The sequence below is a fragment of the Budorcas taxicolor genome, chromosome 5, assembly GCF_023091745.1.
Source record: "Budorcas taxicolor isolate Tak-1 chromosome 5, Takin1.1, whole genome shotgun sequence".
Classification (NCBI taxonomy): domain Eukaryota; kingdom Metazoa; phylum Chordata; class Mammalia; order Artiodactyla; family Bovidae; genus Budorcas; species Budorcas taxicolor.
In genome coordinates, this window is record NC_068914.1 from 73,754,345 (window position 1) to 73,778,089 (window position 23,745).

Genomic DNA, 23,745 nt, shown 5'->3' on the forward strand with positions numbered 1-23,745 from the left:
TAAACACTGGGCAGCACCCAGAGCATATTGACTCTCATTCAATATTCATATTGACTCTCATATTGACTCTCAATGTAATATAACTATTTTATCCTCTAAATCAGGAGGCAAAGGCAGAGACTGGGAGATTGCCCTAGTTATGTTCTCTAGACACTGCAAGCAATGAAAATTAGAGTTGTTGACTCAATGTTTTGATGAGAAAGTTGGAATCTAGGGAATTCCCTAATGGTCCAGTGGTTGGAACTCAGGGTTTTTGCTTCCAGGCCCAGGTTCCATCCTTGGTCTGGAAACTAAGATCCTACAAGCTGCACAGCGCAGCAAAAAAAGAAAAAAGCAAGAAGCTGAAATCTAGAATCCTTTTTCTTTCTTGGAGAGAGATTTTGGAAAGAAGATCAGACTCTTTTGTTTAGAAGTTCTGTAAGTAACTATGGGAATAATCACTTAGAATACTAATTGCAATTATTCTGTTTTTGGTGAGACATTTCTTTTTAAAATTATTTAGCTATCACCCTTTCACACATGATACTTGGGGGAAAACACACTACTGTCTCAATTGTTTGCTTTTTAAATATAACCTTTAAAGGCCTGTTTTGAATAGGAATCTTCTTCAAATGTACTGAATACTTCTATGCCTTCTGAAACCAGATATCAATCATCAAGACAAAACTAATCTAATTGAATTGGTCCTTCATGAGTAGAGCAGCAATTAGAAACTTGAGTTATTCTTACTAATATAATATTAATAATACTACTCTTAAAAAAATCATTCAAGACATTTTGGCACTTCTTTCTATTTTATTTTATTTATTTAATTAGTTTATTTTTTGGCTATGCTGCATAGCTTCAAGATCTCAGTTCCCCAGCCAGGGATTGAACCTGGGCCACAGCAGTGAAAGGCTAAAATCCTAACCACTATGCCACCAGGTGACTCCCATAATACTATTCTTCTTCGGGAGGTAGGTTGGAGGGGGCCTGTGCTGTGTGACTTGTCGGATCTTAATTGCCTGACCAGTGATCAAATTCACACCCTTGGCAGTGAAAGCATGGAGTCCTAACCTCTGGACCACCAGGGAATTCCCAATAATCTTCATAACGATGTTTCAGAGTGATTGAAGTATATGGAAGTTGTCTCATATAAATAGCCCACGATTTTCCGTGTAAGAGCCATAGTCCAAGATCGGATTTGTGGTTTCTAGTTTCTTGTGTGTTATCCTGGCTTCTTAGAATTAATGTAAAATAAAAGTAAAAACGCTCTGAGTGGGGTCTAAGAGCTGTGCTGTGATTGGAATTCAAGTGGTATGCTGAGTGGTCAGATGTGTAAGTCCCATTTAGGTGAGGTGCTGGCTGAGAGACGTGGGATTTAGTCAGCAATATTGAGGTCTGCTGGCGAAACCATCTGGTAGCTCAAACTCTGATAGGAAGGACTTGGATTATAATTATTATTCATTATAACAAAGTTATTAATTATAAAGTTCTTGATATTGGTGACTATAGAGATGAAAGATTGTGTTTTCTAACTTAGCAAGAGGTGATATGTTTTACACTCCAGAATATAGATGAAATCTAACACCCCCTTCAGGTCTTAATTCTGCAAAATAAGTATAGAATATGTCAATTTGTTATTGTTGCTTTAGTCACTAAGTCATATCCGACTCTTTTGAGACCCCATGGACTGTAGCCCACCAGGTTCCTCTGTCCATGGCATTTCCCAGTCAAGAATACTGGAGTGGGTTGCCATTTCCCTCTCCAGGGGATCTTCCCAACCAGGGCTCAAACCCAAGTCTCTTGCATTGGCAAAAGGATTCTTTTCGCCTAAGCCACCAGAGAAGCCCCAGAATATATCACTAGAATATCTCAAAAGCAAAGTAGAGCACTGTTCACATAGGAGCAATAATGGTACAAGAGTGGGAAAAGACTAGTAAAGAATAGAGAAGGGGAGGCTTCCTCAGTTTTTTAGTAGGATAGCTATTGGGGTTCAAGGGGAGGTGGTTAACAATTAATATTATTTACCTTTCCCCTTTGAAGTTTGAACTTAACTGAGAAGTAGATTCCTTAATCACTAGATAAAAATTTAAAAAAAATTAGCCTTATTGGTGGAGTTGACTGGAGAATATGCCATAAGTCTGTGGCCCAATGGACTTACTGATATCCCCGCTCTAACCCCCAGTTAAACTTAACCCGGCGGTCCTCGCGCTCTCCTTCCCAGGCTGCTATTTATTGCTGATGGAGAGAAGCGCAGGTGGCCTGTGGACTCAGCCTTGTCCTCCGGGTGCCTCTTGGGGGGCGGGGAGGCCGGGCTGGTCATTCATCTTTCTCTCAGCGTTGAAGTGTTGGGAATGAGACCTGAAACCTTAGCGCTGAAGTCTCTGTTCAGGGAAAGGGGAGGCTGCGAAACAGTGGCCCTCTTCTACCAGTGTGCTCGTGAGCTGCTTCCCCCCAGCCCAGAATCTTGAAATATGAGCTTAAGTTGTTAGTTAGATCAAAGAAAGTTATAGATTTCTGTCCTTAGAAACCCATCAAAATGATGGGAAGTCAGCCTTTTAAATATCTGGGTTAATCAGGAGGCAAAGGCAGAGACTGGGAGATTGCCTGGAAGCCACTGTGTGGAGGCTTTTGTTGGGTTGTTCAGTTGCTAATCCGTGTCCAACTCTTTGCGACCCATGGACTGCAGCCCGCCAGGTGTCGCTGTCCCTCACTGTCTACCGTGGGTGCTTATTACAAACCACTTGCCCACTTCCCTGAAACACCTTTTACTTCAGTTTTATTTTGAAGTCTTGCTAGTCAAAATATGATTAAGACTTTTATATTTTTTCTGTTAAACATCTCTTAATCATAGTCTGAAAACTGTGATTATTTCCAAGGTTATCTAATTCAGTAGAATGATTATTCTTTTCACATAGTAAGGGTTCAGTCATACAGAGTCACAGAATGCTGGTCGTGAAACTTGTTTTAATTTGTTCTTGCTAATTCCTCTCCCTCTCTTCTCTCCTTTCCAGAATCCTATTCTGTGAACTCAGGCACTCAGGTATCCACCATGGTGTTGGGTCCTGAACAGAAGATGCCAGATGGTAATTTACAGCTTTGTGTTATTGACTCATTTTTGTTTGGAATTAGGCTTAAACCAGTAACAGAAATTTACCATATTGTCCTTCTTGTCCTCTATTTCGTCAAAAATTGTCACCATCTCCTGTCCCCCAGCCATCAGTATCATGGAGACTTGCTCCAGTCAGACAAGGGAAACACTGATGATTAGTCGGCGATGAGCCCTCCTGTCCCGAGGCTGGCACCTCCCCTTCCCCAAGCTCTTCACTGCAGGTCTTCAGTTCAGTTCAGTTCAGTTGCTCAGTCATGTCCGACTCTTTGCGACCCTGTGAATCACAGCACGCCAGGCCTTCCTGTCCATCACCAACTCCTGGAGTTCACTCAGACTCACGTCCATCAAGTCAGTGATGCCATCCAGCCATCTCATCCTCAGTCATCCCCTTCTCCTCCTGCCCCCAATCCCGCCCAGCATCAAAGTCTTTTCCAATGAGTCAACTCTTCGCATCAGGTGGCCAGAGTACTGGAGTTTCAGCTTCAGCATCATTCCTTCCAAAGAAATCCCAGGGCTGATCTCCTTAAGAATGGACTGGTTGGATCTCCTTGCAGTCCAAGGGACTCTCAAGAGTCTTCTCCAACACCACAGTTCAAAAGCATCAATTCTTCAGTGCTCAGCTTTCTTCTCAGTCCAACTCTCACATCCATACATGACCACAGGAAAAACCATAGCCTTGACTAGATAGACCTTTGTTGGCAAAGTAATGTCTCTGCTTTTCAATATACTATCTAGGTTGGTCATAACTTTTCTTCTAAGGAGTAAGCATCTTTTAATTTCATGGCGGCAGTCACCATCTGCAGTGATTTTGGAGCCCCCCAAAACAAAGTCTGACACTGTTTCCACTGTTTCCCCATCTATTTGCCATGAAGTGATGGGACCAGATGCCATGATCTTAGTTTTCTGAATGTTGAGCTTTAAGCCAACTTTTTCACTCTCCACTTTCACTTTCATCAAGAGGCTTTTTAGTTCCTCTTCACTTTCTGCCATAAGGGTGGTGTCATCTGCATATCTGAGGTTATTGATATTTCTCCCAGCAATCTTGATTCCAGCTTGTGCTTCTTCCAGCCCAGCATCTTAGGTGGCAAAAGTTTCCTGTTTGGTGGTTTCCCTGAAACTTCAGATTTTAGCCTGAAATGTGGCAAGATTTTGCAAGTTCCCCATTTTGGGGGCAGCCTGATGGAGATATCATGTCCAAGGATGATCTTTTAAGTAAATCCTACTAAAAAAATGGGTAGGGGGTGGAGATTGGAGTGGCCCATTAGCCTGACAATTTCCTTCTAAAAGTTAAAATTTTGACTTCCCTGGTGGCTCAGACGGTAAAGTGTCTGCCTACAATGCAGGAGACCTGGGTTTGATCCTTGGGTCGGGAAGATTCCCTGGAGAAGGAAACGGCAACTGACTCCAGTACCCTTGCCTAGAAAATCCCATGGACAGAGGAGCCTGAGGTTCATGGGGTCACCAAGAGTTGGACACAACTGAGTGACTTCACTTTCACTTTCACTTTATCAGTGCGGCTAGTCTAGGGATGTTCTATATTAAGCCCTAGACATCAGTGATTTTAGAAGAAAATGATTCTAAAAATTAGCAAGTGGCAGTAGAAGCGTGAGGGCTTCCCCAGTGGCTCATCTGGTAAAGAATGTGCCTGTAATGCAGGAGACCTGGTTTTGATCCCTGGGTTAGGAAGATCCCCTGGAGAAGGGAACAGCTACCTACTCCAGTATTCTGGCCTGAAAAATTCCATGGACTGTATAGTCCATGGGATTGCAAAGAGTCAGACATGACTGAGTGTCTTTCACAGTGCAGTACAATAGAAGCATGAAAGTAGGGGGAGACCATTTGTAAGATCAGTGTTGAAAACTCGTGTAGAGCTTAGTGACTGGGGAAGAGGGTAGAGAGGGAGCTTTATCACCATAAGCAATTTTGTATTTCTCAAATTTTCAGCCATGTGAATGTGTTGCCTATTCAAAAATTAATTTATTAGAAATATAAATAAAAATAAAGTACCAGAGACATTACTTTGCCAACAAAGGTCCATCTGGTCAAGGCTATGGTTTTCCCAGTAGTCATGTATGGATGTGAGAGTTGGACTATAAAGAAGGCTGAGCACCGAAGAATTGGTGCTTTTGAACTGTGGTGTTGGAGAAGACTCTTGTGAGTCCCTTGGACTGCAGGAGATCCAACCAGTCCATCGTAAAGGAGACTAGTCCTGGGGGTTCATTGGAGGGACTGATGTTGAAGCTGAATCTCCAATACTTTGGCCACCTGATGTGGAGAGCTGACTCATTTGAAAAGACCCTGATGCTGGGAAAGATTGAGGGCAGAAGGAGAGGGGGACAACAGAGGATGAGATGGTTGGATGGCATCACCGACATGATGGACATGGGTTTGGGTGGACTCTGGGAGTTGGTGATGGACAGGGAGGCCTGGTGTGCTGTGGTTCATGGGGTTGCAAAGAGTCAGACACAACTGAGCGATTGAACTGAACTGAACCAAAAATTGATATAGAGTCAGGTTGATCTTGTGCATGTAGGTGTTAAAAAGGTTTAATTTAAGTATTTCTATGACGATTACTAATGTCAGTGTATTCTGTTAATTTTAACTCATTTCTTCTCAAATCTGTTAATTCAGAAAATGCTTCTGGAGACCATGGGGTCTCTGTCAGTCTTGGTGCCGTCAAGCCTGCCTGCAGTAACTGCTCAATTCCACAGTCCTTCAGGGTGCACACAGAGGAGCCCTTCACCACCTACTTTGATGAGAAGATTGCTGTTCCTGAGGAGAAGGTTAGTGACAGGTCCTTAGAGAAAAATACTATTATCCAGGGAAAACCTATGTACAATGTCTGCTGGATAACTCAGGATCAGCAACCTCAGAGTCAGTTCTGGCAAGCAATCTCTGAAGACTGAATTTTTGTAGAGAGTAAACAGAAACTTTTAAGGAAACTAAGGCCCTTGAAAAATTGCCAAGTTGTACTAGTGAGCATTTTTTGACCCAGAAAGGGAAAATTTCATGTTCCCTTTTGTACGGTGCCTTTTGTCCCATTTAAGTAGTGTTTGAGCACAGAGGTACTGCTATTATTGCTGGGGTTTTAGACTGAAAGGCTGTTGGAAGGACAGGTAAGAGAAGAGCCCTTATTTGTACAGAGAGCTAACCAGGTTATTGATAAGGAATGGATAAGATGGAGGAGAAACTTGGACCCACCCATGTCCAACTTCTGAACTCTTTGTTCTTATGAAACTGATATTGTTGCTTTTTATGTGATAAAATAATTGATAAATTAGATCAGCAGTTTGGAGGTGATAATCTTTTTTTTTCTCCAAGAGACACTTTTACTATTTTTTAAAACTTTTTCTTCTCTATTGGAGTATAGTCAATTAACAATATTGGGCTAGTTTCAGATGGACAGCAAAGGGAGTCAGCCATACATAGGCATGGATCTATTCTCCCCCTGGAGGTGATAATCATTTTGTTCTGTCTTCCTCTCTTGTACAGCACTCTTGTTTTAGCTTTCACAAACTCTGGGCTTTCACCGGACCAGGATTTCTTATGAGCATTGTGGATCCAGGAAACATTGAATGTGATTTGCAGTCTGGAGCAGTGGCTGGATTTAAGGTGAACATAAAGTCTTCCCTCATCCCTTTTTTTGGTTTACCTGGTGGCTCAGGTAGTAAAGAATCTGCCTGCAATGAGGAATACACGGGTTTGATCCCTGGGTCAGGAAGATCCCCTGGAGAAAGGAATGGCAACCCACTCCATTATCCTTGCCTAGGAAATCCCAGGACAGAGGAGCCAGGACAGTCCATGGGGTCGCAAAGAGTCGGACAAGACTTAGTGACCAACACTTTGACTTCTTCTATCCTTTTTAAACACACACAGCACACCCCAGCCTTTCCCTCTGCTCTGCCTGTGGATATGAACCTTGGTGGCTACATGCTGATTCTTCATTGGCTCTGACACTTCGATGAAAAGTACTTTTCGATCTGTTTTTAAATTTTATTTTATTCACGTAGTTGATTTTTAGTTTTATTTTTATTTACCCAGGTAGTTTCCTTGAACAAAAGTGAAACAGCAGATGGGAAAAACTAGAACTCGGAAAGGTGCAAGGTGACCTAGCAAGTTCTGTGCAGAATGTGATACAGAACTCAGGTCATTGGATCCCTGAACGGGGCGCTTTCCTGAGTGTACTGTTTCCCATTCCCATTGCCAAACAACCAAACCAAAACTTCCAGTTATCTCAAGAGTATAATGGTGGGACTTTGTTCTTCTCTAGTTGCTCTGGGTTGTTCTGTTTTCCACCATCGTGGGCCTCCTGCTGCAGAGCCTTGCAGCTCGACTGGGAGTGGTCACTGGGCTGCATCTGGCTGAAGTATGTCACCGCCAGTATCCCAAGGTAAGCAATGTTTGTCTCATATCATCGATAACTATGTGTCTGGCAATCTGTGCTAGCCCCTTGTATACTAAAATAGTGGAGGATGTGGGAATCGTGGCCCTGAGGGCTGGGAATCCCAAGGGAAATTCTATAGCTCCTCGTGCTGCTAAACCATGTTTCCCTGATGCTGGGAAAGATTGAAGGCAGGAGGAGAAGGGGACGACAGAGGATGAGATGGTTGGATGGCATCACCGACTCGATGGACATGAGTTTGAGCAAACTCCAGGAAATGGTGAAGGACAGGGAAGCCTGGCGTGCTGCAGTCCATGGGGCCGCAAAGAGTCGGACACCACTGAGCAACTGAACAAGAGCAACAATGTCTGGAAGACAGGTTTAAACTGACTTGATCTTTAGATAAGTACTAATCTGCCTCCAGTTTGTCTTAAATGTTCAATCTCCTTTCCTGGCTGTGAGAGTATCCTTACCTGCTTTTTATCTTATATGCCTCCTAAAAGAAAAAAAAAAAACTTGGGAATTTATAGTTTGTTTTATCTCCTCTTTCTTCATGTATCTTAGTGGTTGTTTTTTTGTGACATATATTTTAGGTAGTAGATACCTGGAGGTTGTTTTTTTTCCTGGCCTCAGTGAGCTAGCAACGACTAAATTTCTTCCTGTTCTATTATTTGACCAGATTAGATCCCAGATTTTATTATAGGACACCCAATTCCAACACTTTGCCCCGAGTCCCTTAGCCTACCTGTGTTTTTTTACTTGCTTGTATATTATTACACTAAGGATGACTCCAACCTTTTCATGTTTGTTTTATCTCTTCAGCTGTGATCAGGATAGATATTTTCTTCTGCAGTATTTTTATTCTCTCCTGAACAATATTTTGACCATCCTAGCATTCTCATTTTCCACTAAAACTTTAAGGATTGTTTTTAGATCAAAAATTAAGTGGAAATAATGAATGGAAATTCCATTCTTCTGTCAAGTAAAACAGAAGGAGAAGAAATTGGCATCAGCTGCTGCCCTGACCCTGACTCACAGGCTTTGCCACAGAGAGCAGCCTGGCCCTTTCCAGCAGCGGGCCAAGTGCAGCTGAGTTCTGGTCCTTCATCTCTAGACCTAAAGTCTTAATAACGGACTGTTATTGGATCAGTGCCAAAATGTGAATTCCAAACTATGGGGGAAGTTCCTAGAAATGATTAATTAGAACCATATCTTTCTGCTGTTTTATGTTTAGGTTCCACGAATCCTTCTGTGGCTGATGGTGGAGTTGGCTATCATTGGCGTAGATATGCAAGAAGTTATTGGCTCAGCTATTGCCATCAATCTCCTGTCTGCAGGAAGGTGAGAGGTTTTTCTCTAGAAAGTAATCAATGTTTTGTGGGATTTCAAAGCAAGTATAAAAACAAAAGTCCTTCCCAGGTGCTGCTGCTGCTGCTGCTGAGTCACTTCAGTCGTGTCCGACTCTGTGCGACCCCATAGACGGTCTCCCACCAGGCTCCCCCGTCCCTGGGATTCTCCAGGCAAGAACACTGGAGTGGGTTGCCATTTCCTCCTCCAGTGCATGACACTGAAAAGTGAAAGTGAAGTCGCCCAGTGGAGCCCAACTCTTGGCGACCCCATGGACTACAGCCTACCAGGCTCCTCCATCCATGGGATTTTCCAGGCAAAAGTACTGGAGTGGGGTGCCATTGCCTTCTCCAGCTTCCCAGGTGACTTACTGGTAAAGAATCTGCCTGCCAAGCAGGTGATGCACGTGTGATCCCTGGGTCAGGACAATCCACTGGAGAAGGAAATGGCAACCCACTCCAGTATTCTTGCCTGGGAAATCCTACGGACAGAGGAGCCTGGTGGGCTATAGTCCACTGGGTCACCAAAGAGTTGGACATGACTTAGCAACGAAACAACATAAAAACAGAAACCCAAGTCATTTTCAATTTTGAAAATTCAACTCAAGTATTATTTTTTCTGTGTAACCACTCTGGAACTACCTTCTTCCCAGCTCTTTATCTCCCATGTTCTCGTGTTTGGTCATGCATATCTGTATATTATATCATAATATTGTGTATATTATAATTAATATATTATGTATATTATAATTAATGTATATTAATGCATATTATGTATACAATGTATATTGTATACATGTATATTATAATTAATTTGTATGTCAGTTTATCCCACTTGTCAAGTGAACTCCTTGAGAGATAAGACACATACTTTTCAGCTTTGTGTCCTGAATGTCTGTAATAGTAGATAAAGTTTGAATGAATGTATTACTTTACTTAGTGCTGTGATCCTAAAACACCCAAGGCCTGGCCTCCTTACCACTGTTCCCTTTTCCCCAGGTCCTTGCTCCTCCAAGTGTCATATACCTAGAGAGTTTTGGGGAAGAGAGTCTTTTTCTTAATGTTTCTTTTCTTTTCTTTAATCTCCCTTTTTAATCTCTGACCTAGGATTCCTCTCTGGGGTGGAGTTCTCATCACCATTGCAGATACCCTTATATTTCTCTTTTTGGACAAATATGGTAAGGACAGTGGGAAGAGAGGGGTCAGTGAAAGTTCCATCATGTGGCTTACAGGGAAATCTGCCTTCTGTGAACTCACTGCTACATTTTCCCCTTCAGGTTTGCGGAAGCTAGAAGCATTTTTTGGTTTTCTCATCACTATTATGGCCCTCACGTTTGGCTATGAGGCAAGTATTACAGGCTGATCATTAGCTGTTGTTTGTCTTTTTTTCCTTAGCTTTTTAAACAAAATTTTTGTCCTTTTATTATAAAAGACAATGTGTATTAATAAAACCCAAATTCAGTACTAGGCCAGTTTAAAAGGAATAAGGATGTAGGAAAGACTAGTGTCCAGGAAGTTCTGCAGGGACTCCTAGGTCAAAAATGACTAGAATTTCTAGGACTTTCCAGACTAGGACTCCCTGGTCCCAAATTGGCCATCTCAATAACAAACAGCCTTGGCAAGGATTAGGAGAGGAGTTGCAGGGTTATTCTTGGTTGTTACCTTGACAGGTTCTGTTTTTGCTCATCCTGGTTGACAGTAAGTCCAGCTCGGACTTTCTCTGTATTATAACAGTTAATGAACTAAAGGGGATACAGTGTGTGTTTCCTGTTTTGTGCCCCAGCCCCAACAGTGCATTGGGTTAAGCCTAACCTTATCATTATATGCAGTGAAGTGAAACCCAGCATCTTTCTGTGTCTAATTATTATAAACTGATTTTTGTTTATTGGACTAGCTAAGCTTTTGAAAATATGTCTACTCTATGAGTAGATGATACAGCTTGGTCTAAGGCTTCCAAGAGAAATGCTGAACCAGGAAAAAGAGTGTATGAAAAGTGTTTCTGAGTGAGTCTCAGCAGCTGCTAGTGGCAAGCATAAGTGATTTTTATATACGTATGTGAGCACAGATGTTGGATCATTGAAAAAACAAGAGAGTTCCAGAAAAACACCTGCTGCTGCTGCTGCTAAGTTGCTTCAGTCGTGTCCGACTCTGTGCGACTCCATAGATGGCAGCCCACCAGGCTCCCCCGTCCCTGGGATTCTCTAGGCAAGAATACTGGAGTGGGTTGACATTTCCTTCTCCAATTCATGAAAGTGAAAAGTCAAAGTGAAGTCACTCAGTCATGTCCGACAGTTAGTGACCCCATGGACTGCAGCCCACCAGGCTCCTCCGTCCATGGGATTTTCCAGGCAAGAGTATTGGAGTCTGCTTTATTGACTACACCAAGGCTTTTGATTTTGGATCACAGCAAACTGTGGAAAATTCTTAAAGAAATGGGGATACCAGACCACCTTACCTACCTCCTGAGAAATCTGTATGCAGGTCAAGAAGCAACAGTTAGAACTGGACATGGAACAACAGACTGGTTCCAAATTGGGAAAGGAATTTGTCAAGGCTGTATGTCGTCACCCTGCTTATTTAACTTACATGCAGAGTACATCATGTGAAATGCCAGGCTGGATGAGGCATAAGCTGGAATCAAGATTGCTGAGAGAAATTTCAACAACCTCAGATACGCAGATGACCCCACCCTTATGGCAGAAAGTGAAAAGGAATTAAAGAGCCTCTTGATAAAAGTGAAAGAGGGGAGTGAAAAAGTAGGCTTAAAACTCAACATTCAAAAACTAAGATCATGGCATCTGGTCCCATCACTGCATGGCAAATAGATGGGGAAACAGTGGAAACAGTGAGAGACTTTATTTTGGGGGCTCCAAAATCACTGCAGATGGTGATGCAGCCATGAAATTAAAAGACACTTGCTCCTTGGAAGAAAATCTATGACCAACCTAGACAACACATTAAAAAGCAGAGACATTAGTTTGCTGACAAAGGTCCATCTAGTCAAAGCTATGGTTTTCCCAGAAGTCATGTATGGATGTGAGAGTTGGACTATAAAGAAAGCTGAGCACTAAAGAATTCATGCTTTTGAACTGTGGTGTTGGAGAAGACTCTTGAGAGTCCCTTGGCCTACAAGGAGATCAACCAGTCAATCGTAAAGGAAATCAGTCTTGAATATTCATTGGAAGGACTGATGATAAATTGAAACTCCAATAATTTGGCTACCTGGTGTGAAGAACTGACTTGTTGAAAAAGACCCTGATGCTAGGAAAGATTGAAAGCAGGAAGAGAAGGGGATACTGAGGATGAGATGGTTGAATGGCATCATCAACTGAATGGACATGAGTTTGAGCAAGTTCCTGGAGTTGGCGATGGACAGGGAAGCCTGGTGTGCTGCAGTCCAGGGGTTCACAAAGAGTCAGACATGACTGAGCCACTGAACTGAACTGAGCACAGAAGCATGATTAGTGTGGGTAATCAAGAATTGACTATTCTAAGGTGTGTCTCACAGGAGTTATTGTGGCACTAATATCAATAAGGCCCTTAGCAGCCATGTTATTTCTTTAGAATATTAATTATGTTCTTTACACATCTATTTAGTATATATAAAATACAATATGAAATGTTTGGATACCCCAGTCATAAATTCTCTAACCTTGTGCTGCTTGGTTTTCTTTTTTTGGATGGTTCTATGTTCCTTATTTCCTAAATAGTGTTGACGAAGGGGTTTAAGGAGTAAAGGATGAAATGTTATCTAGTACCGTGTTACTCCCCTAGTGTCAAGTTCCAGAGAAGGCTAATAGCTGTTCTCTTTGTATGTAGTATGTTACAGTGAAACCCAGCCAGACCCAGGTCCTCCAAGGCATGTTCCTGCCATCCTGTTCAGGCTGTCGTACCCCACAGATCATTCAGGCTGTGGCCATCGTGGGTGCCGTCATCACACCGCATAACATATACCTGCATTCTGCCTTAGTCAAGGTGAGCAAGGCCTATCTTATCCCAGTGACTTGTGTAGTTCGTGGCATCTTTTCCTTTCGCTGCAAGGGACACACACTTAGTTCACAGCTGTTGGAGGCCTGAAGGAGCACGGTGTCTTTCCACAGTTGGACACCACGCTCTTGTATCACCAATGTGACCAGAGGTGACTGACCCCCTAGAGAAGGGACTAAAGTCCTTAAAAGATCTGAAGGGGCACCGTGTCTCTTGTCTTTAAATCTCAGAAACCTCAATGGCCTCATGGAGGTCAGGAGGAAGGAGCCCAATCTAGCTTTTACCACACACAGTTGTTTGCTGGAAGATTTCAGAGACCTTTGTAATTAAGGCTAACTCCCGCTTAGGTCTAAAATCAGGTTGTTTCTGTAGGTCAGTGATTCTTCAAGCCACAGTAACTGAGGGCTCATCAGCCTCTCAGTCACTTTCCCCTGTTTGGGTGTGTGTGATGTCACCAAAGGGTCATGATTGAACTCAGTGAACCAGGATGTATGTGGGGTCTCTCACATTTCATGTGGTCAGTTGTTTGACCTCTAGGACTTTCAGCTGCCTCCAACTCATGAAATATTACAAGGAAACTTGTTCCAACTCGTTAAAAAGTGACTGTTGCTGTTACGTCTCTAGTCCAGACAGGTAGACCGGGCCAGCAAGCAGGAAGTTCGAGAAGCGAATAAGTACTTCTTCATTGATTCCTGCATTGCTCTCTTTGTTTCCTTTATCATCAACATCTTTGTCATCTCAGTGTTTGCCGAAGCATTTTTTGAGAAAACCAACCAGCAGGTGGTAAGTAAGCCAGGGACCAGGGTAGTAGTGAATGCGAGGATAAAGAGAAAAGCTGATTGGGCCAGAAAAACATGACAGTGACTTAGAGCTCAGGGGAAATAGATCTCAGTGCTGCCCCTAAGTCAGTGCACTAGTCAGGCTTATAGTCTAGGGCTGTGGCCAGGTCCAGAGCCATCATTCTCAGCTTTGGACTGGGAAGGGAGCATTCCTCAGATAAAGACCGCCTCATGCTGTGGTCAGTGGCTTCCTGTTTATTTGCTCTTCTCCCCTTTTGCTTCCAACTACTGACTGCATTCCAGCCCTGCCATTTGGTGATGACAGGTTGGGAGGAGTCAACACACAGGAAATAGAATCTGTGGCTAGACAGACTGTTTAATCACACTGAATTCTCTGTCCTCTTGACTCCTGATTGCCAATCTAGTTTTGATCACTCCTTTGTTTCCCATCATAGGACCTCTGATTCCTGGCTCTGCTTTGAATAAGGACTCTCTGTTCTGGGTGTCCTTTCATATTTGAAGCTCCTAAGGACCCTCTTTGGGATTGGAATGAAAACTGACCTTTTCCAGTCCTGTGGCCACTGCTGAGTTTTCCATATTTGCTGGCATATTGAGTGCAGCACTTTCACAGCATCATCTTTCAGGATTTGAAACAGCTCCACTGGAATTCCATCACCTCCACTAGCTTTGTTCGTAGTGATGCTTTCTACGGCCCACTTGACTTCACATTCCAGGATGTCTGGCTCTAGATGAGAAATCACACCATCGTGATTATCCGGGTCATGAAGATCTTTTTTGTACAGTTCTGTGTATTCTTGCCACCTCTTCTTAATATCTTCTGCTTCTGTTAGGTCCATACCATTTCTGTCCTTTATCGAGCCCATCTTTGCATGAAATGTTCCCTTGGTATCTCTAATTTTCTTGAAGAGATCTCTAGTCTTTCCCATTCTGTTGTTTTCCTCTATTTCTTTGCATTGATCGCTGAAGAAGGCTTTCTTATCTCTTCTTGCTATTCTTTGGAATTCTGCATTCAGATGCTTATATCTTTCCTTTTCTCCTTTGCTTTTTGCTTCTCTTCTTTTCACAGCTATTTGTAAGGCCTCCCCAGACAGCCATTTTGCTTTTTTGCATTTCTTTTCCATGGGGATGGTCTTGATCCCTCTCTCCTGTACAATGTCACAAACCTCATTCCATAGTTCATCAGGCACTCTATCTATTAGATCTAGGCCCTTAAATCTATTTCTCACTTCCACTGTATAATCATAAGGGATTTGATTTAGGTCATACCTGCATGGTCTAGCGGTTTTCCCTACTTTCTTCAATTTCAGTCTGAATTTGGTAATAAGGAGTTCATGATCTGAGCCACAGTCAGCTCCTGGTCTTGTTTTTGTTGACTGTATAGGGCTTCTCCATCTTTGGCTGCAAAGAATATAATCAATCTGATTTTGGTGTTGACCATCTGGTGATGTCCATGTGTAGAGTCTTCTCTTGTGTTGTTGGAAGAGGGTGTTTGCTATGACCAGTGCATTTTCTTGGCAAAACTCTATTAGTCTTTGCCCTGCTTCATTCCGCATTCCAAGGCCCAATTTGCCTGTTACTCCAGGTGTTTCTTGACTTTCTACTTTTGCATTCCAGTCCCCTATGATGAAAAGGACATCTTTTTTAGGTGTTAGTTCTAAAAGGTCTTATAGGTCTTCATAGAACCGTTCAACTTCAGCTTCTTCAGCATTACTGGTTGGGGCATAGACTTGATTTGCCTTGGAGATGAACAGAGATCATTCCGTCATTTTTGAGATTGCATCCAAGTACTGCATTTCAGACTCTTTTGTTGACCATGATGGCTACTCCATTTCTTCTGAGGGATTGCTGCCCGCAGTAGGAGATATAATGATCATCTGAGTTAAATTCACCCATTCCAGTCCATTTCAGTTCACTGGTTCCTAGAATGTCTATGTTCACTCTTGCCATCTCTTGTTTGACCACTTCCAATTTGCCTTGATTCATGGACCTGACATTCCAGGTACCTATGCAATATTACTCTTTACAGCATTGGACCTTGCTTCTATCACCAGTCACATCCACAACTGGGTATTGTTTTTGTTTTGGCTCTATCCCTTCATTCTTTCTAGAATTATTTCTCCACTGATCTCCAGTAGCATATTGGGCACCTACTGACCTGGGGAGTTCCTCTTTCAGTATCCTATCATTTTGCATTTTCACACTGTTCATGGGGTTCTCAAGGCAAGAATACTGAAGTGGTTTGCCATTCCCTTCTCCAGTGGACCACATCCTGTCAGACCTCTCCACCATGACCCGCCCGTCTTGGGTTGCCCCACGGGCATGACTTAGTTTCATTGAGTTAGACAGAGCTGTGGTCCTAGTGTGATTAGATTGACTAGTTTTCTGTGAGTATGGTTTCAGTGTGTCTGCCCTCTAATGCCCTCTTGCAACACCTACCATCTTACTTGGGTTTCTCTTACCTTGGGTGTGGGGTATCTCTTCACGGCTGGTCCAGCAAAACGCAGCCACTTCTCCTTACCTTGGATAAGGGGTATCTCCTCACTGCTGCCCTTCCCTTCCAGCAAATTTGGAAAACTCAGCAGTGGCCACAAGACTGGAAAAGGTCAGTTTTCATTCCAATCCCAAAGAAAGGCAATGCCAAAGAATGCTCAAACTACCACACAATTGCACTCATCTCACATGCTAGTAAAGTAATGCTCAAAATTCTCCAAGCGAGGCTTCAGCAATATGTGAACCGTGAACTTCCTGATATTTAAGCTGGTTTTAGAAAAGGCAGAGGAACCAGAGATCAAATTGCCAACATCCGCTGGATCATGGAAAAAGCAAGAGAGTCCCAAAAAAACATCTATTTCTGCTTTATTGACTATTCCAAAGCCTTTGACTGTGTGGATCACAACAAACTGTGGAAAATTCTGAAAGAGATGGGAATACCAGACCACCCGACCTGCCTCTTGAGAAATCTGTATGCAGGTCAGGAAGCAACAGTTAGAACTGGACATGGAACAACAGACTGGTTCCAAATAGGAAAAGGAGTACATCAAGGCTGTATATTGTTACCCCGCTTATTTAACTTATATGCAGAGTGAAAGTGAAAGTGAAGTCACTCAGTCATGTCCGACTCTGCGACTCATGGACTATAGCCCACCAAGCTCCTCCATCCACGGGATTCTCCAGGCAAGAATACTGGAGTGGGTTGCCATTTCCTTCTCCAGGGGATCTTCCCGACCCAGGGATCGAATCCAGGTCTCCCACATACCCATATGCAGAGTACATCATGAGAAATGCTGGACTGGAAGAAACACAAGCTGGCATCAAGATTGCCAGGAGAAATATTAATAACCTCAGATATGCAGATGACACCACCCTTATGGCAGAAAGTGAAGAGGAACTAAAAAGCCTCTTGATGAAAGTGAAAGTGGAGAGTGAAAAAGTTGGCTTAAAGCTCAACATTCAGAAAATGAAGATCATGGCATCTGGTCCCATCACTTCATGGGAAAAAGGGGAACAGTGGTAACAGTGGCTGACTTTATTTTTGGGGGCTCCTAAATCACTGCAGATGGTGACTGCAGCCATGAAATTAAAAGACGTTTACTCCTTGGAAGAAAAGTTATGAGCAACCTAGATAGCATATTGAAAAGCAGAGACATTACTTTGCTGACTAAGGTCCGTCTAGTCAAGGCTATGGTTTTTCCAGTAGTCATGTATGGATGTGAGAGTTGGACTGTGAAGAAGGCTGAGTGCCGAAGAATTTATGCTTTTGAACTGTGGTGTTGGAGAAGACTCTTGAGAGTCCCTTGGACTGCAAGGAGATCCAACCAGTCCATTCTGAAGATCAGCTCTGGGATTTCTTTGGAAGCAATGATGCTAAAGCTGAAACTCCAGTACTTTGTCCACCTCATGCGAAGAGTTTACTCATTGGAAAAGACCCTGATGCTGGGAAAGATTTTGGGCAGGAGGAGAAGGGGACGACAGAGGATGAGATGGCTGGATGGCATCACGGACTCGATGGACGTAAATCTGAGTGAACTCCGGGAGTTGGTGATGGACAGGGAGGCCTGGCATGCTGCGATTCATGGGGTTGAAAAGAGTTGGACATGACTGAGCGACTGAACTGAACTGAAGGACCCTCACTTCATGTCACCATTTAAATTGGCCTAACATTCATGTATTACCATGCACACTGTAACTCAGGAAAAGTTTTTGATGACCTGGGAGTGTAGAAAAATTATCAAGGAAGACCTCAAGGCCATTGCTGCCAGTCTCTGCTGTCATCAATCCAGGTCCAATGTCTCGCCTTCAGCACTCATCTCTTAGATGACCTGTGTGTGATCTATAAGAGAGGTCTTCTTATCTGAGTCCTGGACTCAAAATTAAAAATTGTTCCTAAACTGCTTTGGTTCCAGGTTGCGGTCTGTAAAAACAGCAGCAGCGCCCATGCTCACCTTTTCCCAGACGATAACTCAACACTGAACGTGGACATCTACAAAGGGGTAAACGTGTTCGGATTTCTGATCTCTGCTCCTGGATCAATATTCTCAGCATAATATCTGGTCTTTGCCGTGGGTTCACTTCAGAGCTCAGCATATCTTCTCTGAAGTGTTTTTTTTCAGAGGTCCAGATACCAGATAAGACTTTTGGATTATGTAGAAGGGAATAGAAGATCTGCTGAAAAGATGAATTCATTGAATCAGCAATTCTCAAACTTGTGCTGCTATAGGCATTAATTGGGGTGACTAGAGAAAGCGTTCTTAGTAAAGTGATTTATTTTTTATACTTGTTCCCCCCCTCGCCCCAGTGGCTGGACACTTTATTTATTTAGGCCGTGCTGTGTGGCACGCAGGACCTAGTTCTCTGACCAGCAATCGAACCCATATCCCCTGCATTGCGAGTACAGGGTCTTAAACCAGTGGAACGCCAGGGAAGTCCCTGGAAAGTCTTCTTTGCTGGGGCCTCTCTGCCCCTTTATGCTGGTTACGTTATGAACCTCCAAGAGTAGAATATGTGGCATCTCCTGAATTCATTAGCGTTTTCTCTTCATTCCTATTACCCTCTTCCAGAATACTGTGTTAAGGAATATAATTTGGGAAATCTGTTGTAGACTTTTTTTTAATAGTTAACATGTAGGCTGAGGATAAAGGCTTTAGGAACCTAGAGAAGAGAAGGGACTAGGCTGAGGAGGAATGGGGGCCCATCCAGCAGAATTTAGGTTGAAAGCCTCTAGAATGAGGTCAGGACCCGAGTCTGGCTCCTGGGACAGTGCCAGCACAGCTCTTGGTAGAGGTGGGTGCATAGCCAGGAACAAGAAGTGACATCAAGGATATGTTTGGGGTGTTGTCTCAGGTAATCTCTCTCCCTTGCCTCTCCAGGGTGTTGTGCTGGGGTGTTACTTCGGGCCTGCCGCTCTCTACATCTGGGCGGTGGGGATCCTGGCTGCAGGGCATAGCTCCACCATGACAGGAACCTATTCCGGCCAGTTTGTCATGGAGGTACGTGCTGCTGTGACTGGGATAGACGAGAGGAAGAGGACATTGCCCTTTTGTCCTTTCTTAATCCCATGCCTCTACGGTCTTCCCAAACCTCCCAGCCCTTTTCGGAGAAGGCAATGGCACTCCACTCCAGCACTCTTGCCTGGAAAATCCCACGGACGAAGGAGCCTGGAAGGCTGCAGTCCATGGGGTCGCTAAGAGTCGGACACGACTGAGCAACTTCACTTTCAGTTTTCACTTTCATGCATTGGAGAAGGAAATGGCAACCCCCTCCAGTGTTCTTGCCTGGAGAATCCCAGGGATGGAGGAGCCTGGTGGGCTGCCGTCTATAGGGTCGCACAGAGTCGGACACGACTGAAGCGACTTAGCAGCCAGCCCTTTTGCTATTTCCTTCCAGACATTCATCCTGTTTCTGTGTTTTCTTCCAGGGATTTTTGAACCTAAAGTGGTCACGCTTTGCCCGAGTGAGTCTGACCCGCTCTATTGCCATCATCCCCGCTCTGCTTATTGCAGTCTTCCAAGACGTGGAGCATCTAACAGGGATGAATGACATCCTGAATGTTCTTCAGAGCTTACAAGTGAGGAGGGAGCTGGGGAAACTCACTAAGTCAGGAGGGAGTCTGTACCTTTATTCTGTATTGCCTTTAGATAACAAGCCTAGTGTGGTTGTGGGGAAAAGTCAGAGGAAGAAAGAGGCACAGTCTTGGTCTACAGTGAATGCATATGAAATCTCTGGCATATAGAAGTCTTTTAGAAGTGGCTTTATTTTTAAGCCTGTTGAATGGGAATTATAAGCTGTAATTACACATAGAATACAATTATTGTTTGTTAATCCAAACAAACATTAAATAATATATAGGACACTGTTGGGCTGTATGGAGATTAAGAAGACAAGGCAGATACAGATTTTGTAAAGACTCTGTGACCATAACTGATGCTGGGCTCATGCTACAGATTTCCACATAACCCTCCAGCGTGCTGCGATGACAGGGACAATTTCTCACAGAATAGATGAGGCAGAGCCTGTGGTTCCCTTTTGCTAACAGTGCTGCTCTCTGGGGTGTTACAAGGACCCCCCTGTAGCCCTATCTAATCTTATTTTTTTCTTTTGCAGCTTCCCTTTGCTCTCATACCCATCCTTACGTTTACGAGTTTGCGGCCTGTGATGAGTGAATTTGCCAATGGATTGTGAGTGTACTTCTTTTTCTTTCCTAAGATGTGTGAGGGAAGGATATCTTCATCAAATAGTGCAGTTATGAAATAAGTCATAGGGGACTATGTGCTTTAAGAGGTGGTTGCTAGAGCTGCCCCCTCAATCTCTGACTAAGAAAAGAGAGACTTCTGGGGACTTCCCTGATGGCCCAGTGGTTGAGACTCTGCCTTCCTGTGCAGGGGGTGAGGGTTTGATCCCAGGTCAAGGAACTAAGGTCCTATATGCCACAGGGTGTGGCCAAAAATTAAAAATAAATGAACACAACATTGTAAATCAACTATACCTCAATTTTTAAAAATTAAAGAAAAGAAAATAGAGATGGTAAATGTAACAAAGGAGGGCAAGCACATTTTTTATTTCTGGGGGAAGTTTTTCAGCTTTTAGTGCTTTAACTCTTCAACTTCAGCCACTGAAGGTTAAAGCATCTTAAATCCATGTTAAATGATCTTGATGAGAGAGGCATAAACTAATACCTTTTATATACATGTCTAAAGGACATGGGGTATTTGAAATGACTTCTTGTATTTCTAGGGATTCATGACCTTTTCAGTTGTAGGGCTTGTTGCATTTTTTAGGGACTTATATGCTATGGATTCATGCAAAGATGGGGTCGATAAAGGACAGAAATGGTATGGATCTAATAGAAGCAGAAGATATTAAGAAGAGGTGGCAAGAATACACAGAACTGTACAAAACAGAGCTTTACAACCCAGATAATCACGATGGTGTGATCACTCACCTAGAGCCTGACATCCTGGAATGTGAAGTCAAGTGGGCCTTGGAAAGCATCACTACGAACAAAGCTAGTGGAGGTGATGGAATTCCAGTGGAGCTATTTCAAATCCTGGAAGATGATGCTGCGAAAGTGCTACACTCAATATGCCAGCAAATCTGGAAAACTCAGCAGTGGCCACAGGACTGCAAAAGGTCAGTTTTCATTCCAATCCCAAAGAAAGGCAATGCCAAAGAATGCTCAAACTACCACACAATTGCACTCATCTCACACACTAGTAAAGTAATGCTCAAAATTCTCCAAGCCAGGCTTCAGCAGTATGTGAACCATGAACTTCCAGATGTTCAAGCTGGTTTTAGAAAAGGCAGAGGAACCAGAGATCAAATTGCCAACATCCGCTGGATCATGGAAAAAGCAAGAGAGTTCCAGAAAAACACCTATTTCTGCTTTATTGACTATTCCAAAGCCTTTGACTCTGTGGATCACAATAAACTGGAAAATTCTGATACAGGTGGGAATACCAGAGCACCCGACCTGCCTCTTGAGAAACCTATATGCAGGTCAGGAAGCAACAGTTAGAACTGGACATGGAACAACAGACTGGTTCCAAATAGGAAAAGGAGTACGTCAAGGCCGTATATTGTCACCCTGCTTATTTAACTTCTATGCAGAGTACATCATGAGAAATGCTGGGCTGAAAGAAGCACAAGCTGGAATCAAGATTGCTGGGAGAAATATCAATAACCTCAGATAGGCAGATGACACCACCCTTACGGCAGAAAGAAAAGAGGAACTAAAAAGCCTCTTGATGAAAGTGAAAGAGGAGAGTGAAAAAGTTGGCTTAAAGCTCAGCATTCAGAAAACAAAGATCATGGCATCTGATCATGGCATCATGGCAATTGAACTGATGATATGGATTATTTGATAGTGTTTTTTTTTTTCTCTTTCTCCCTATCATTGTTTAATTTTTGCTCATTTAATCTAATCTGGGACAAAAGAAGCACTTTTCAGTTTTATTTTGAAATGCCTCTTACTTCTGTCTTGTGACCTCAAAAGACACAGTGTCCTTTTCTGTTTATGAATAGGTTTTTTTTCACTTCATGGGAAATAGATGAGGAAACAGTGAAAACAGTGTCAGACTTTATTTTGGGGGGGCTCCAAAATCACCACAAATGATGATTGTAGCCATGAAATCAAGAGACGCTTACTCCTTGGAAGGAAAATTTTGACCAACCTAGATAGCATATTAAAAAGCAGAGACATCACTTTGCCAACAAAGGTCAAGGCTATGGTTTTTCCAGTGGTCATGTATGGATGTGAGATTTGGACTGTGAAGAAAGCTGAGCACCAAAGAATTGATGCTTTTGAACTGTGGTGTTGGAGAAGACTCTTGAGAGTCCCTTGGACTGCAAGGAGATCCAACCAGTCCATTCTGAAGGAGATCAGTCCTGGGTGTTCATTGGAAGCAATGATGCTAAAGCTGAAACTCCAATACTTTGGCCACATCATACGAAGAGTTGACTCATTGGAAAAGACCCTGATGCTGTGAGGGATCAGGGGCAGGAGGAGAAGGGGATGACAGAGGATGAGATGGCTGGATGGCATCACAGACTCAATGGACATGAGTCTGAGTGAACTCCGGGAGTTGGTAATGGACAGGGAGGCCTGGCGTGCTGCGATTCATGGGGTCGCAAAGAGTTGGACATGACTGAGCAACTGAACTGAACTGATGATATGGATTATTTGATAGTGGTTTTTCTTTTTTCCTCTTTCTCCCTATCATTGTGTAATTTTTGCTCATTTAATCTAATCTGGGACAAAAGAAGCACTTTTCAGTTTATTTTGAAATTTCCCTTACTCCTGTCTTGTGACCTCAAAAGGCACAGTGTCCTTTTCTGTTTGTGGACAGGGTGGATTATTCCACCAGTAACTATGCTGATTCTTTTGACAGGGGCTGGAGGATCGCAGGTGGTATCATGGTCCTTGTCGTCTGTTCCATCAACATGTACTTTGTCGTGGTTTATGTCCAGGGTTTAGGGAATGTGGCATTGTACGTGGTGGCTGCAGTGGTCAGCGTAGCTTATCTGAGCTTTGTGTTTTACTTGGTAAGTCCAGCTGGGAGGGGCAGGGGTGGTTGAGGTGGGGCTAATGCTCAGAAGAGAAAGGATCCCAAAGAGCACTTACCAATCTATCTTCAGGTTATTGACACAATTTACATGAAACTGTTAAATCAGCTGTGACTAAAGAATATTTTTAGCCATAAATTTCCCCTGGTTCCTAAGAGCTGTCATTTTTCTATTTCTCTCATTCTGTCTGATTTCCATTCTAATAATTCCTAACCATAGAGTGTAGTATGTTTGAAGAACTTGAAGAAGATAGGCCATGTAAAAGTAGAGAGTGGTACAAGATGGGGTTGGAGAAGGGAGCTGTGTTGTGTGATTTCAAATCTTTGGAGGGCAGCACATATGGGTTCACTGCCCTGCCCAGCTCTACTACATAATAGCTGTCCAATGATGACACAGGTAAATAGTGATAAACTCTCACTGAATTATTAAAAATGGTGGTTGTAAAACATAGTGCTCCATAGGAAAAGAATGGAGAATTATGTGTACCTAGATAATAAAAAAAATTATCAAAAGTCTAGAGTAAATTATATAAAAATGGTAATAGTAGTTGCCTTTGATTATGGGATTATGGAAATATTC

The 23,745-nt window shown here is 43.1% G+C and overlaps 1 protein-coding gene across 1 annotated transcript in view; it reads left to right on the top strand.

Annotated features, from left to right (window-relative positions):
- Window positions 1–3,004: 3,004 nt before the first annotated feature.
- Window positions 3,005–23,745, top strand: part of LOC128047476 (natural resistance-associated macrophage protein 2-like) — a 31,951-nt gene continuing 11,210 nt past the window's right edge. Inside the window, exons 1-14 of the mRNA XM_052639693.1 lie at window positions 3,005–3,068; window positions 5,726–5,877; window positions 6,587–6,706; window positions 7,365–7,484; window positions 8,710–8,816; window positions 9,929–9,999; window positions 10,099–10,166; window positions 12,641–12,796; window positions 13,433–13,591; window positions 18,012–18,098; window positions 18,975–19,094; window positions 19,523–19,672; window positions 20,209–20,282; window positions 22,992–23,145. Coding sequence (XP_052495653.1) covers window positions 3,035–3,068; window positions 5,726–5,877; window positions 6,587–6,706; window positions 7,365–7,484; window positions 8,710–8,816; window positions 9,929–9,999; window positions 10,099–10,166; window positions 12,641–12,796; window positions 13,433–13,591; window positions 18,012–18,098; window positions 18,975–19,094; window positions 19,523–19,672; window positions 20,209–20,282; window positions 22,992–23,145 — 1,572 coding nt within the window. The 5' untranslated portion in view covers window positions 3,005–3,034. The remainder of the gene's footprint in view (window positions 3,069–5,725; window positions 5,878–6,586; window positions 6,707–7,364; window positions 7,485–8,709; window positions 8,817–9,928; window positions 10,000–10,098; window positions 10,167–12,640; window positions 12,797–13,432; window positions 13,592–18,011; window positions 18,099–18,974; window positions 19,095–19,522; window positions 19,673–20,208; window positions 20,283–22,991; window positions 23,146–23,745) is intronic.